Raw genomic sequence first — 15,800 nt, 5'->3', positions numbered from 1 at the left:
AAACAAAAAAAAATTCACAAACGAAAACATTCACTTTAATCCCAAAAAAATCTTCAAAGAAAAAAGTGTTTGAGTGCAAAAAAAAAGACAGACTTAAAAATGCATTTGAATACATTTTTTTCTTTAATTGAAAATGTTTTATGGAAATTTGTTTTGATAGAAGTACATTTTTTTATTGAAAATATTTTTTGATTGAAGTTATCTTGTTGTTTTGGAGACCATATGTAGGACATTTGTGTCTTTATTATTCAAGCTGCTTTAATCAAAAAGGATTTCTTCAATCAAAGAAAAAAATTGTTCAAATGCAAAAATATAATTGCCCTGCCCGCCCCCAAAAAATCATTTCAACACATTTATGTTTTTTTTTATTGAAGTGAAAGAAGTTTTAAAGTTGTTTTTTCTTTGAATCATTTTGACACAAATGTCCTACTGTGGGTGAATGCTTTCTCATTGGCCAGACAAGTTTGAGTGACAAGTGACTACACCAATGATATTTTTCTATAAAAGAAAGTTGACGCGAGCAGTCAAATGGAGTTGTTAAACTACACGAACAGACTATAGTAAGTTCATTTGACAGTATTACATTGATTGGTATCATGTTATTGGCCTATACTGTTTGATATTTCAATTAAACATTACACAAGCGAACTTAGTTCACGTTGACAATTTGTGTGATGTTAGATATTTAACGCTGTCATATTGTCAGGAAGGCAGGGTGCGCTAACAGCTAGCCAATAACATGCAGCCGGACAAACCCGTTAAGTACCTGTCAGACTTCCTTTACAGCTGTGACACCGTCTCTCCAGAAGTCTACACCATGGTGTCTTCTGACAGGATCAAAAACATACTAAATGTGATGCTGTCAGAGGTGGGTCAACAGCTGTTTGACTTCAATTTATCAAGTTATATACTGTAGATTAGGGGTAGGGAACCATGTGCCATGGAGAGCCATGTGTATGCAGGTTTTCCTTCCAACCAAACACTTTCACAGGTGATTCCACTGATTAACACTCTTTTGTGGCTGAAGGTGTGTTAATCAGTGGAATCACCTGTGAAAGTGTTGCTGTAGATGAATGACAGTATTACCTGTGCATAGTATTTACGAGAAGCATTGGTAGGTTTGACCTCAGAAGATACTGAACTTTTCTGTCCTCCATCCATCCATCCATTGTCTTCCGCTTGTTCCTGTTAAGGGTCTCGTGGGGGCTGGAGCCTATCCTAGTGGCTACACGCGAGAGGCAGGATACTACCTGGACAGGTCGCCAGTCCATCGCAGGGCCAACATATAGACAAACAACCATTCACGCTCACATTCATACCTACGACCAGTATCCAATTAGCCTAGTCCTCAATTGCATGTCTGTGGACGGTTGGAAGAAGCCGGAGTACCCGGAGGGAACCCACGCAGGCACAGAGAGAACATGCAAACTCCACACAGAAAGATCCTGTGCCCAAGCCGGGACTCGAACCCGGAACTTTCTTGATGTGAAGCGACAGCGCTAACCACTGCACCACCGTGCCGCCCAGTAACAATGTTGCGAAATACATTTAACACATGCCTGACTATGGCTTCACATTCATGGGGTTGGTCATTTGGTATGGGAGTGGCCATGTTATTTTTCGAGCTTGCATAATGCATGTTGGGTTGTAATAGAATTTCTTGCATATTGCTGGTTCTATGTTAGCTAAGAGTACATTTCTGGCTCAAAATATAACTTCTCACAGCCTGATTAGTGTGTATTGTGATGTCTTGTCTTCTTGTGATGTGAGCAGTTCCTTTAAATGCTTTTGCTATAGCACATAATGCTTTGGTGCATGAAGGATTACCTCTTTCTACAGGCTCCATTTTAGTGCCATAGTAGCATCGTACTCTCCTCCCTTGAGGTCTGGGCTGCCACAGTACAAGGCTCCCAAAACCATCTTTTTCTTTCACATCCAATTTGAATTTCCTGCCAAGAGGAGGTGCAGATAGTTCACTGGCTCGTGCTAATTGTTGTTTGAGATTAATAAACGCACTCTCTGCATCTTTGGTCCACATTAACTCTGCCTTAAGATGATTATGTCCAGCATCTGGAATGAGTTTTCTCAATGGAACAGCCAATTCAGGAATGTAGTTTTTGCTGTAATTTTCGATGCCCAGAAATGTCATTATTTATTGTACAGTGACTGGTTTAGCTTGTGAAAGAATATTAGTTTTATGTGAGGGTGTCATGCCCACACCATGTTCAGAAACACAAGTCTTACTCTGCAGTTTTTTTAGTTTTGCATGAGAAACTTTAAACCCTTTTTCTCCCAAACAAGACAGCAGTTAGTCTACCTACTTGTTCTTCCGTCTCACCTGCTATAATGATGTCATATCTCTTAGCTCTTTTAGCTGCTCTATCAGCAGCTGCATGTTTAGTTTTTGTAATTCTTTCTCACTTCTCTTCCTGCTCTCATCTTCTCTGTCTAGGTGGTGGACTCAGGTGGCTATCCATTTGTCTAAGGGCAGAGAGTCACCGGCTACAAGTTTTTCCATTTCTTCCCTGGTTGTTCCTGTCTGTCCTCTTATCAGAGCTTATTTGAATTATTTGGTGCAGATAATTGACTGGAGCTGGAGTGGCTCTCCCATATTTAAGCATGCAGTTAGTACATTCTTTCCCTGACTCTCCCTGTTTTCTAGTTGTGTCATTCTGAGTCAAGTCAGTCTTGACTGGATATTGTGTCTGGATATCAGTCTACAACCAGGGGGCTAGTTCCTCAAATGGGGTTGCAGCAGGAGTGGCAGCAGTTCCAGCTGCATTTTCAAGGGTTGCCAATTCATGTGGTGTAGGTGGGTTGCCAGACAAGCTTGGATGTCTCCTAAAGTAAGGATTTGTCTGCTGAATGTCTTGAAGAATTCTTGGATTCAATTGTTTCCTCCCTCTTTGGGGTCAGGTAATGTGGTTTTGAGTAGAGCACTGTCAGTGTATGACAGTGGAGAGTATTTTCTCTCTTAATTGTCCTGCTTGGTTTCTAACCTCCAATAAGGGTAAGTTTCCAACTTGAGCTTCTTTTTTTTTGGGGGGGGGGGTTCTCTTAGATCTCAGATTGTAATCATGAGGGGAACATCCTGGTCCATAAGCATTGGCTGTGGGATTGACCATGTCAGTGGGATATAGTCCATATCCTGTTGTCAGTAACCCTGCTCCAGTTTTGCAGGGTTTGTGGGGTCGTATGTCATCATCGCTGTCAGAGTCTCTGTCAGAATCAGAATAGTTAACCTCAGTCTGTTTCTTTTTCTCCTCAGTGCTACTGCAGAGGCAGAAGGAGGAAAGCCACTTCCCTCTGGGAGAACTTGGTCAAATCTTTTTAATGTTTTAATCTCGCATTCTGTGGAGGAGGATCTGGTTCTCAGAGCTTGTGATAAGGACTTCTCAGCTTGGTTTACAATCTTTGTTTCCAATTTGTGTCTCCACTCTTTGAGTTTACTATTTTCTGCTTCATCTTTGTTGAATTGGTGGTTGGAGGGGCCCCCTGGGATCGCTAAAAGTCCCATTTTTTTAAAATCGTCCAATTCTCTTTTAACTGTTTTTAAGGGGTAGGCCTGTCTTATCCGTGCTTCCCCTTCCGCTAAGTGGGCTGCTAATGAGCTGGCCTTAGGTTTTTCAGTTGTTTAACTTATCCTTCCACACTTCTCTTTTCATTCACATGATCTGGCCAGCTGGGAGATATGGTACGTTATGCCCCTAGTACCCAGCCTGAGAGGCTGCTCGCTTAAAGACACAGGCCTGGACACCAGGACTTATTGGGGATCATAAGAACACCTTATGAACAATTACCCGAAACAAGGACTAGGGACTTCTAAACCCAAATCTCTCTTATTTGACCTTTATTTAGAGCTAGCAGCTTTTATGTTCAACTAGAATGAAGGGCCTCGAAACCCAAACTCCAAGATGGGGTTAGCTTGTGGGGGCTGATCAGACCCCGCCAGCCTTTAAACCTTACCTGTCAGGTCTTATTCAACACTTTTCACTTCTCTAGTACACATTTTATTCTTTATCTCTTTAATTCTTAAGACTATTCTGTAAAAATTTGCTGTGTATTTTTTTTTAACAAGAGTTCTACTGTTGGATCAGCCTTTCACAGCCAAACTAACGTCCCGGAGGACGTGCTGATATTTCCTGAGGTTTTCTGCTTACATTATTTTATGTGGCTGCCTGCTGTTAACAGTTGTTCCTTCGTTGAGCTTAACTCTTTCCAGTTATCCCGGATGAGCCCCCAGTTGAAGGAGGAATTAATGCCTCTCCCTCTTCCCAGGATCGTTATACCTTAAGTGGAAAGGTTAACAAAATACTCATCGACTTCTCGAGTCCAATAATATTTATTTTGGCACAGAGAGAATAGATACAGAGTCAGTGCTGAGACTTCAGTCTAACCACCTTAAGAATGGAGTAGAAGAAGCCTTGATTTCCAGGTCACGCAGATTTTTTTCACACTCTCTTGGCTACACTCGCGCAGGTGGGAGTGCATCCACGTAATGTATCAGTATTTTTCCATATGTGTAGCCAAATCTGCTCCAACTGGTTAAGAACAGGTGAGTAAGTGAGTGTGGTGCATTCTAATCCAATGTGCAAGCTGCAGCAAATAGTAAATACGTCATTAAAAATGTGACAAAGCATGACAGGAGCTCTTGCCGTTTATTGAAATCATGAGAATAAATGCAGAATTATCCAACAGTTCCAAACTTTTGACTGGTAGTGTATGTCAAGTGTTTGAGTGTGTGTGTGTGTGTGTGTGTGTGTGTGTGTGTGTGTGTGTGTGTGTGTGTGTGTGTGTGTGTGAGATAGAGAGAGAAAGATTGAAAGAACAGGACTCTGTTCTACAGGACAGAGCAGGATTCTATGACATACATTTGATTGTGTTAATAAATAAATCCAATAAACATCCTTTAAAGGTATGCTTTTGTTTTTATATTTCAAAAATCTATCTTTGATTGTGTCTCTTTTCTTCAAGACTGCAGTTGTTAGTTACACTTTGCGCACCCACATCAAAGTAAAACTGACATAGTAATACAATACTGCAGTAACAGCTGTAATGTCTCTTTGTCCATTCCATGCCTCCATCAGAGTAAATCATGCTGCTGAGACATTCTTCCCAGACCTCCCAACAAATTCAGTGCATCTACGTGCACTGCTCTGCTGCTTGTTGTGGTCCTTTAAGGACAATCAGGGTTGCAACTGTACTAACTGATGGAATGATCAGCAAGTCAGTTACTTTGCACACCTTTGTTTATTTTTTACCACAGTAAACATGTGCTTCCTTGTTTCTACTAGCCGAAATCTGATTCCACACTGCCCTCTTACAGTCAGTGTATCCCAACATACAATATCTGCATTGATTTATGTCCATCAGCATGCAGTCAACCATCAAAGAAACTGCAAGAAAGTAGTTTAGGTTAGTTCGGTTGGCAAAATGCTCTCTGATAGAATGTGTTTTATCAGTGACCAATGCATCAATGTATATACCAGCAATTGGCAAGAAGTGGATGTTGTCTTTGTAACCTCAGAGTACTCCATATTGACACACAAAGCTGTAAAAGAGTTAAGATTCATTAACATATTCCAGTGCTTGTGTTTATTGTTTCCCTTTGATTGGTTGATGTGTAGCCACTCACTAACTTCATCTAAGTCAGTACAGCAAAATGTTGCCCATACCTGTTACAGGGGGTTCCAGGTTCTAACTGGCTTGTGATTTTTTTAATACCCATTTCTTCCAATTTGTATTTGGGATATTAAACCACAGATAACTGCTAACATTCTTGTTAGTTCTTTGTAGTGTTTTATCAAGAAAGAATTATCACTTTTCTGTGTGCCACAGCCTACTTAATTAGTTTTAATTTATGCTGTTTTTTCCCTCTGGAAAGCCATCTTTGACTCAACCTGAGATGTTATTTCTCTGAATGTTTAAAGTAGTTGATGAAAATGAAACCAATTCAACTAATCTGAATAAAGGCATTACTTTTAATGAATGGTTTATCTAACCCATCAAGAGGTGTTTTATCCACCACCCCTACACTGCTGGCAACAGTAAAAAAACAAAAAACAAACTTAAGCTGCCACTTATGCAGATATGTTGCTATATTTACTGATACTATGACCTGGCAAAACTGATGCTTTTGTAATGGTGCCCACCATGGTGCCCCATGAAGTGTGCATCTTATAATGTGAGTGATTTCCTGTGAATTCCACAATAGGAGATGACAGTCTAAGAGAGTCCAGTCCTTTCCTGAACGCCGACTATGACAGAGAACAGTATGATGGCACAAACATGGCGTTGTTTGAGGTAAGTCTATTAATGTGTTTTTAATTTAATACTATAGAGGATGAGCAGCTGTGTCAGAATGCAATACATTTCACTTTATTCTTGGATTTATCTGCTTTTCTGTCCTTTTGTAGGAAGAGATGGACAGTCACCCAATGGTATCATCGCTTCTAAACAAGTTGGCCAAATACACCAATTTGACCCAAGGTGTTCGAGAGCATGAAGAGGCTGAGAATGAGGATGGGGTCAGAAGGGTCACTGTTGTGGTATGGATTTGTACCCAATAGAAATTTTAGTGCTAATAGGAAGAGATCCATTGTTAAGCCTCTTCAGGACACAGTTTTTGCAAAGTAGGCTGATTGAAACTTGACATACAGTAATACCCCTCTAAGCCTCAGTTATAGTAGTTTCAGATAGTTTTTTTTATGTTGTTCAACTTCGCTTCGGGAAATTTTGCACAAATCTATATGAAACAAATCACAAAAGCTGAAAACAAAAGTAGTTGCCTATTATTCTAATATTTTAGTTAATAATCAGCCAAAAAGGGGCTGCATTATTTTTGAGACATGTATCAGACCTCTTCAACTTATTTGACAGTTTACAAAACCCATGTGCAATTTATGATTTATGATCTTTCACTTTGGTACTGTCTAACCACAGCATTTAATTTGCTTATGTGAAATATTTTGTGCACAGTGTCAAAATTATCTGAAGTGGTGTATAATTCAGTGCTGTACTTTTGAAACAACAAAATTGCACTGAGTTAGAGAAACCAATAATTCATTTTCATTCATCGATCACTGAAGAACTGCTTCTAAGATCAATCTGTATTTTTGATGCACACAACAGAATGTGGTTGACACGGTGGTGCAGTGGTAAGCACTGTCGCCTCATGGCAAGAAGGTTCTGGGTTAGAGCCGTGGCTCGAGCATGGAATCTTTCTGCGTAGAGTTTGCATGTTCTCCCTATGCCTGCGTGGGTTCTCTCCATGTACTCCGGCTTCCTCCCACAGTCCAAAGACATGCAAGAGGGGACTAGGCTGATTGAATACTCTAAATTGACCACTGGCGTGGCTGTGACTATGAATGGTTGTCTATCTATATGTGTTGGCCCAGCGATGGACGGGCGACCTGTCCAGGGTGTACCCCACCTCTCGCCCAAAGGCTGCTGGGATAGGCTCCAGGCCCCCTCACGACCCTTAACAGGATAAGTGGTAGACAGTGGATGGATGGATGGGACAACAGAATGGATTAGACAATAGCATGCACTGATGCTGGGAAGATTATTGTAGTATAGCTGCTGCTTTTGTTAAGTCATTGGTTAAATTAGGGAAAAGAAAAGACAGTCTGCAGAAGCTAAGTTTAGGTCTATGATGAGGTATGTTTGTATCATTCTGCAGCCACTTTGTCACCATCACACAGTAAACTGTCCCTCAGATTCTTTTGGGAATATTGGTGCCCCAAGCATCATAATTCCCAGAATTAGACCTCCTCCTCAGGGAGTGTTTAATTTTGAGTAGTAAGTCATGTAACCTTTAAGGGTTTGATCATAGCTAACGTTCTAAACCCACTCTAAATTAGAATCACTATACACTGCTGCAGAGAAGCTAAAAGATCCAAAACATGGATGCTTCAAACATTTTCCAAGGTGATTAAAAAATGCAGATAGTACTGAGGCAATCAGATGTTGAGCACAAAAAGAATCACACCATAGTTCCTAGAATTTCAAATGGTACTTTTTTTTGAGGACGTTTATGTTGTTTGGGGGGTGGGGGGTAAAATAATGCTTAAGGAACTAAATTAACACCTTATTCCAGTGGTTAAATCAGGGTACCCCCTCCAAAGCTTCCTAGAGAAATTTCAGCATGGGCATCATCTTTAGTGGGTTGCTTATCCCTAAACCTTTCTGATTGTGTTGACTTTTTCAGTCTTTATTGGTATTAGTTGACTGAGTCTTTGTGAAAGTTTTGATAAATGAAACCAAAGGAGCTTCAGAAAGTAGACAAAATGTTTTGTAAAGGAAAAGAGGGCAAAAGGGAGGTAGAATTTGTGAGACTTTTGGCTGTTAAACTGTATATAAAATCATTTCAAGTTCATGTGACATGAGAGGGCATTGTATGAGAATGACATCGGAAAAAACAAACTGAAACCTCAAACCAATGCTGAGGAGATAACTATCTAAACCAAACATCTCTGGCATATCAGATTCTGTTCTTTGAATAACAAATTTTACACTCAAACATCACCGGTTGTCTAATTTCAGCAGATGTTGTGCCAACATGTTGGCTCTTGTGTCATCCATACCCTTTGGTCATTTTTGATGGATTAATTTTTACACTGTCCTTTAAAATGAACCATGTGTGACTTGCAATACTGAGCGCACTTACAAGGTTCTCTATTGCAGTGTTTACGTAATTCATACTCTTGGTCTTCTGTATTGTTGACCCTTTGATTTAGGTGAAATGTCCTGACTACACTTATCTATCAACAGACTCTTTACAGTGCTCCTCACAACCGTTTAGTTAGCCTTCATTAGCAACAATATTTCTTAAGATTATTTTTGTTTCTTTGGAAATTAATTGTAAAGATTTTTAACCTCAAACTTGTTGTCAATGAAATTCCAAAGATCTGGAAATCAACATATGCTCTCCTTCTTTTGGTGTGGGGGTGGGGGTCTAACCCCTGTAAAATTACTATAGGCACCCATTTTATTGATCTAAGTTCTCAATTGCTGCTAAGGCCCTTGAAAAGCTGGTTAGTGATCAATCAAAGGGGTGTCTGGATTTGAATACTATTTAAGGATCAGTCGGGTTTTACTGTAACTGCAGCTATGAAAATTGTGAATGATTTCATTCAAGCTTTGGACTGTAAGAGACTGTGTGGCTTTTTAAAATAGATTTTTCAAAAGCCTTTGAAACAGATGGCCTTTCTATATAGAAACAAAGGCTACTTGATATAGGATTGTCTGGCCATGCTATGGGCTGGTTTGTTAATGGCCTTGCTGAGAGAACTCTGTGTTAAGTTTGATTGTGCCAGATGTTTTGCCCAAGAGCTTAGTTGTTGATCCAATATTCATTTACATAAATAATCTGAGGCAAAATGTTCCCAATATTAATTCAGAAACACTGCCGTTTGCTGCAGTTCTCTCATTCTCAGCCCAGTGTACTGATCTTTACAGTCATTGCTCAGTCACAGTTATATAACCTGGAGCTGGTTTTGAATGTCAAAAAACTAAGAGTATTGTGTCTTAAAATTTCTGTTTTTTTCACACTGTTTTCTCAACACAACTACATTCACATTAATGAATAAATAGGTGTTACAGTTAATTGGGGGTGTCTATGACTCTGAATATCTCACTTCTTTAAACCCTAGTACTGAACTCTTGAGTTTTAAGACCCACTCCAATCATCCTTTTTAGCTATTTTAAAGCATTCTCAGTGATCATTAAATTGTGATTATGAAGTTTTTAGCCAAAACCACAAAACCTTTGCCATTTTCCAGGACTCTGTTTCTGCAGAGCACCAGTTGTTCGTCTGCAATTCGCCTCTGAGTTGTGGGCAGAGACAACACTGCTCAGTGCCCCCCTTGTGCGCAACACTGTGGGGGATACCCCAAACCTCTGCACCGCAGTGGAGACGGAACCGAGACAGACTCCGTGGCAAGACTCCTGGGGCGGCTGGGATGTCTCTGTCTCATTCTGGGGTGGTCAGCTATCAGTAAGTGGATGGGTGGTCACCCTACGCATCCTTACTGGCTCATAGAGGCAAACCCACCATGCTGGAGGAACTGTCTGCCCCGAAACACCGGCTGTAATGAACTGGGGTCGGCAGGGGCCCTCTGATGGTGGGTCATCTGATTAGGACCAGGTCTTTAGGACCTAGTGGGCAGGCTCGTTGAATTATTAGCACCCAACAGAAAAAATAAACTTGCCAGTAAAGATACATGCTGTCCACTTGATGGCGTCTTGATGGAAGGCACATCTGGCTTCAAATTTAGCTTGCTAGTGAAGCACATTTTTGTCTGCTGCCAGTTGGTGAAACAGTCTTCTGTGAATTGTTGACTGCAAACCATTGTGTGGTTTGTCATATTGCTATGACCCAGACCCTTATCCATTGCTCTCTCACAGGAAAGTGTTTCAGTTGATTATGAAAGCAAATGTCATTAACTTTCTTCTTAGCATTGCAACCTGCACATACGTGTTGATCTGTCATTGTCTTCTCTACTCCTTGGAGTCTGAGTGGGCGGAGTAGGGTGGGGCGGAGCAGGGTGGGAGCTGGTGGCCTCCCAGTAGCTTTCTGACATGTGAAAGGCAGTCTGCCTGAGCCTGCCTTTTTGGGTCTGCCATTGAGTCACACTGATTTTAATGCAGATATACTCAGAAATGCAATTTTGAGTTTAGTTTTCTCAAGATATGTCCTCCAGCATTAGTAAAATGCCACATGAACATGTTTTAAAGAAGTGTTATTTTATGTTGTAGCATCTGTAAAAAAAAAAACAAAAAAAACAAAAACAAAAACCAAAACATAAAAGAGCAAATTTGTGTTTCCATGGAAGGATGGTGGCTGTTGTTATGTTCCACCTGCATGACTGCTGATGCACATCATAGCAGCAGGTACAAGCAAGTGAAGGCTAATTTACAGTATAATTATTCATTTTTTTATACACCAGGCACATATGCGAAAACTCTTTTCGGCAGAGCAAAGACCTGTCCTCTTGACACATTGGTTCTGTCTATGCTGCATTGGGATACAGTAGTAGTAGCTTAGTAGTTTTGAGCATGCCAAAACTTTAGTCCAATAGTGTGAGTTTTATCCATGAGATCTGGAATTTAAAATAATAAAATAAAAAAGAACAGGAGGATTCTTCTCTTTGCTCAGCTTTGAATTTCATAGACTTATAAATGACTTAAGATAAATTCATAGGGAATGCTTTAGACTATTGTTCTTCATAGTAAATATCTTTTCTATGAGCAATTAGCTAAAAGAAGAATGAGCCACAGCTTGTTGTCCAAACATTGGTGTATCTAATCCCATGATTCCCAAATTTAGATAGGCAGGGGTTCCCCTTACCATACCATACCAAAAATCTGGTATCATCAAAAGACACATTTTACATACTTTTTTTTAAAATATAGAAATTTTTTACATTGGCCATCTGTGGAGATAGATGGAGCACACAGTAGGAGACGGAATGTTTCAGGGGATACAGCACTTCACAAAGTTTGTGAATTGCTGATGTAATTTATTGTTACCTTTGGTGCGTTGCTTATCCCGATACTTGTCTTATAATCTCGAGTTTCTGCTTCTTTGATGTTTTAAATTGACTCAGTCTTTGTAAAAGGTTTGCAAGTTGAAACAAAAAGAGCTTTAAGAACCAAAAAATGGTGGTTCAGATGAGGGAAAGAGAGGACAAAAGTTACTTGTGGAGAAGAAATTGTGAAACAAGACATTTTGACATTTACAACATTTATCAAGTCACTTGAAATTCATGTGACAGAGGAGTCGATTGAGTTGATAATACATTAAAAAAATAAATTGAAATCTCCAACCAGTGAGATTACAATCTAAACTAAACATGTCCAATATAATAGAGTTCTAGGTCTTAAGGACCTTCACAAACACATTTGTTAATTCCAACCTACAGGAATATATTAATCATAATAATAAAAATGATCACAATATGAAGCACTGATCTATTATCCAAGACTGAGCTACATGTGTGTATTGCAGCCTGCTTGTGATGTGAAAAACATCAATTAATCTGAATGGGAAGATCAAAATCAGAAAGAACATTTTCTCTGCAAGTAAATAAAGCTGTTGTGGAATTTTCTAGAATTTGGTTTTAAGATCATTTTCGGTAGACACCAACACAAGGTTGAGGTTTGCTCCTTGCTGTCTGGTGCAAATCAGGAGATGTTGTCATAGATGTGAAGTCCTGCGTGGAGTGAGCTCAGACAGTTTGCTCCAGCACTTGCTAGCAGTCATTACTGGTCACAATCACAGCTCATGCTTCACAGCCACAACAGCTTAAATCTGCATTTATTAGGCTTTATGAAGAGAAAACAACCATTAATTAATGGTTTAAACAACTACATTTTTGCCTGAAAGATGCTACAAAAGTACATAGGCAGGGGTACAACTGTGGTGCTCTCATCCTCTTTTCCAGAAAAGAATACTAATATTCCCATTCTCAGCGAGGAAATAAACACAAACCATCTTGCTGCTAAACTCATGCAATGAAATGGTGGCTATAGTTTATGCTTGACTTTAAGAATCTCTGTGAGTTTAGGGCTTCCTGGTTGAAACCAGAGCTGCAGCTCTCTTTCTTACTGCTGCTTTGCTCCACTGAAAAACAAGGGTTACCACCCTATGTCACGGGATGTATGAGGTAGCTGGCAAGTAAACTTAATAGCACCTTTGAATATGAGACATCTGACACAATCCACTTTATTTTAGCATAAAGCTGGGAAAGGGGGTCTTCTTTCAAATGTAACAAAATTCTCCTTTCAGAACATCCAAAGCTGAGTGATGCATGCTATATTATGCATGTTTATTCCATACACAGCACAGTGTGAGCTATGTTGTTTCTGTAGAGTGTTTAAAATTGTCTTCAAAGCAACAAAATTTGTGACAGCCTTTTCCTTTTTCCTCATGAGTTACTAAAGTTTAGTAGGGAAAAAACCCTGCCAGAAAACACTATCCTCTATGCTGTGGCAAAAGCCCCTAAATGCCCTCTAGGCAGCTCTACCCCACTCGACCCCAATACCAGAAACAAAACAAAAAAAAAAGTATGAAATTTACTATTGCACTTTTTTCTAAGAAGTTTCTATACACTTCAGGAATATTAAAGTTTTCTTGGTTTGCTGAATTCCCAGTCTATATTCAAATTACAGCATGCATTTTCGGTGTGTTCTCTGAAGTAGGACCTTAGACTGCTGCTTTGTGAAGAGGCATTGATGATGTCGTCATGAAAACACGCCCCTTGAATGATAGCTGTGTTCTTTCTTTAAGACTGACTGGACTGAAGGAGTGATGAGATCTGAGGCTGGAAACTTGGAAGAACAAGACAGATAATGCACAATTAGTCAGAAGAAGAACTTAATGGAATAAAATAGAGAGAAGACCACAGTAACATTAAAGCGGAGATGTGGGATATTTGGAAATCAGGCACATCGCAGCATGTTGACAGACAACTCAGTGCCATGGAGAAAGCACAGGAGAGTTTTATTACTCGGAAAATGGTATGTACTTTTTGGTTTTGGCGAGGGAGCAGTTTCCACAGTTCAGTGCATGGTATAGATATTTTAAGATTGTCATGCACAGTGATCTTGCAGACCTAGAACTGCAGAGCAAACCATGGATAACTGTCCTGCATTTTGTCTAAGGTAAGAGCAGTAATTAGACCTTTGAGTTACAACATGTTTTGATATTACAGTTTTTTTTCATTGACAAGGAATCCTGACTCTAAAAAAAATGTCTCCATTTTCTCGAATGGCACCAAAACCTATATCCCCATACTCAAGGCAGCAATAATATTGCTTTTGACATTTGCTCTTATTTCATGTTCAATCTATGTTTAGACAGTTTCAGGTGCATGCAGTGAATCTGGAGTAAAAAAAAGTAAAATAATTTTTACCAACTCACCCACTTCAATCTGAAACATATGATAGTATACCATAAATGGCAAAGCACAAAATTTCCCCTTGAAGTTAGCCCTGCCAGCATGCAAAATAGCATCCTTGCACTGTTCAAGCCTCTGCTAAATAACTGGAATAATTACAGTCTGTAGTGCTGCAGATGAAGATGTATTTATCAAGCGTTGAGGATGACGGTAAAAAAAAAACACACACACACAAATGAATAATGGATTTGTCATCTATTCAGTTAGTTTAAGCAGTTAGTCCAAACAATACATTGTTTGAGCTTCTCAATTATGATGATTGTTTATTTTATTTCAGTTCATGTAGTCTTCAAAGAACCAGATTAAAAAATGTCTGTGTTCTGAGGCCTCCTGCTGCTTGATAATCTTAACTGTTTAATAAATGCATAATGTCATTGTATCTATAGTACCTATGCCATATCCTGATTGATTATACATCAAAACGTTAAGTTCTAGTTTTGGTTTCTAAATGTGAAGATTTTAGATGCATGGTGCTATCATCATCTCATTAGTATCAGCAAATATTGGTCATTTTTGTCATTTTTCAGTATCATAAACCATGAATATTGGCCCAGTTTTGCTGTTCCATTCTTTGCTCAACATCAATGGTGATGATGATGACGATGATGTTGATGGTGATAATGCTGATGATTATACAAATAATTGTAAATGCCAGCTATAAGCCAAAATCAGTTGCAAAATCTTGGCATATCAGATATTTGCAAAATAATCTTATACCGTACATTCTGAGTGAGGAAATACGGGACATGATCTGACTGGCGAAGTTGATCTGAACATTTTTTGGTCTACAACAGAGAATTTCCCTCTCTCCATACCTCTTTACCTGTGTCCTAATTGTAATTTATGAATGTGTTTCACCTATTCTTAGGTCCCACAAATGGGAACATTTATCGGGGTGTACCTGCCCTGCATGCAGAACATTTTAGGTGTAATTCTCTTCTTGCGTCTCACCTGGATTGTCGGAACAGCTGGAATCCTGGGATCATTTGCCATTGTCTCCATGTGCTGCATTTGTGTGAGTAATTTATAGGTTCAAGAGAAAATATTTTGACCTCCTGCTGATGTAGATGTGAAGCCACCCACTAAGTAGGACCTAAATTAATTTTCCTAAGCTGTATGTAAATCGGGGGGAGGGGGGTGTCCAAAGATGAAAGAACAAAATGTGATGCATCATTTCATTGATTTTGCCTGAAGGAAATTGCTAATAATCTGGCACATCATTGATCTCCATGCCTGTGCTGGGAAGTGTCCTCAGAAGAAATAGAAATGTAGTTTCTTATTTACAACCCTGATTAGTGCGTCAGTAGCTCCAGAAAGCCAAACAGAGAGCTGACTGTTTGAAAAGTGCTCATGTGATGTAATAGGAACAATCAGCACACAACCCTCTGCCTCACAATATATACTCACATTGGCAGATGCTGATGCCTCATGCTTAAAAGATAAGACTTGATATGGAGCAATTGTTTGTGATGCTCTTTAGAAGAATTCATGGTTTGTCTCAGTTTTGGATTTAGTAGTCCTGAGTAGCAAAAACTTTCAAATGTCTTATAATGACATTGCCTGCTAAGCCAATAAATTGATTTATTTTCACAGGTATTTTATTGACGCTTCCTTGCCCCAATTTGTTTTGAAGCCATGAAAAGTCATTGCTGGTCTTTCTTTTAAAGATTTATTCAATCATTTCTGTTCCATTTCAACTTGAAACCCTGCTTTTGACAAAAAATAAGGTTTTAGTCATTTGGTTTTGGACATTTATTTTACATATCTTGGTTTACTTCATTTTCCTTTCATAGCATGATGTAATATCTAAAGCTGTCTCTTCTGGCTCATGTTAAGGTA

At 39.3% G+C, this 15,800-nt stretch overlaps 1 protein-coding gene across 6 annotated transcripts in view; it reads left to right on the top strand.

Annotated features, from left to right (window-relative positions):
- LOC147260981 (solute carrier family 12 member 7-like) overlaps nt 1-15,800 on the top strand; it is an 88,392-nt gene that overhangs the window by 6,402 nt on the left and 66,190 nt on the right. For 2 of the 6 annotated variants that reach the window (XM_086205151.1, XM_086205150.1), the window contains exons 2-4: nt 6,215-6,303; nt 6,417-6,548; nt 14,830-14,976. In XM_086205151.1, coding sequence (XP_086061277.1) covers nt 6,215-6,303; nt 6,417-6,548; nt 14,830-14,976 — 368 coding nt within the window. Of the gene's footprint in view, nt 1-6,214; nt 6,304-6,416; nt 6,549-10,558; nt 14,977-15,800 lie in introns of those variants that run through there. The other 4 variants (XM_086205154.1, XM_086205155.1, XM_086205153.1 and 1 more) reach the window with 3 other exon arrangements.

Source organism: Aulostomus chinensis, chromosome 5 (genome assembly GCF_037954235.1).
Source record: "Aulostomus chinensis isolate RoL2024-O1b breed Wild chromosome 5, RoL_Achi_v1.0, whole genome shotgun sequence".
Classification (NCBI taxonomy): Eukaryota; Metazoa; Chordata; class Actinopteri; order Syngnathiformes; family Aulostomidae; genus Aulostomus; species Aulostomus chinensis.
This window is presented reverse-complemented; position numbering and strand designations above follow the sequence as displayed.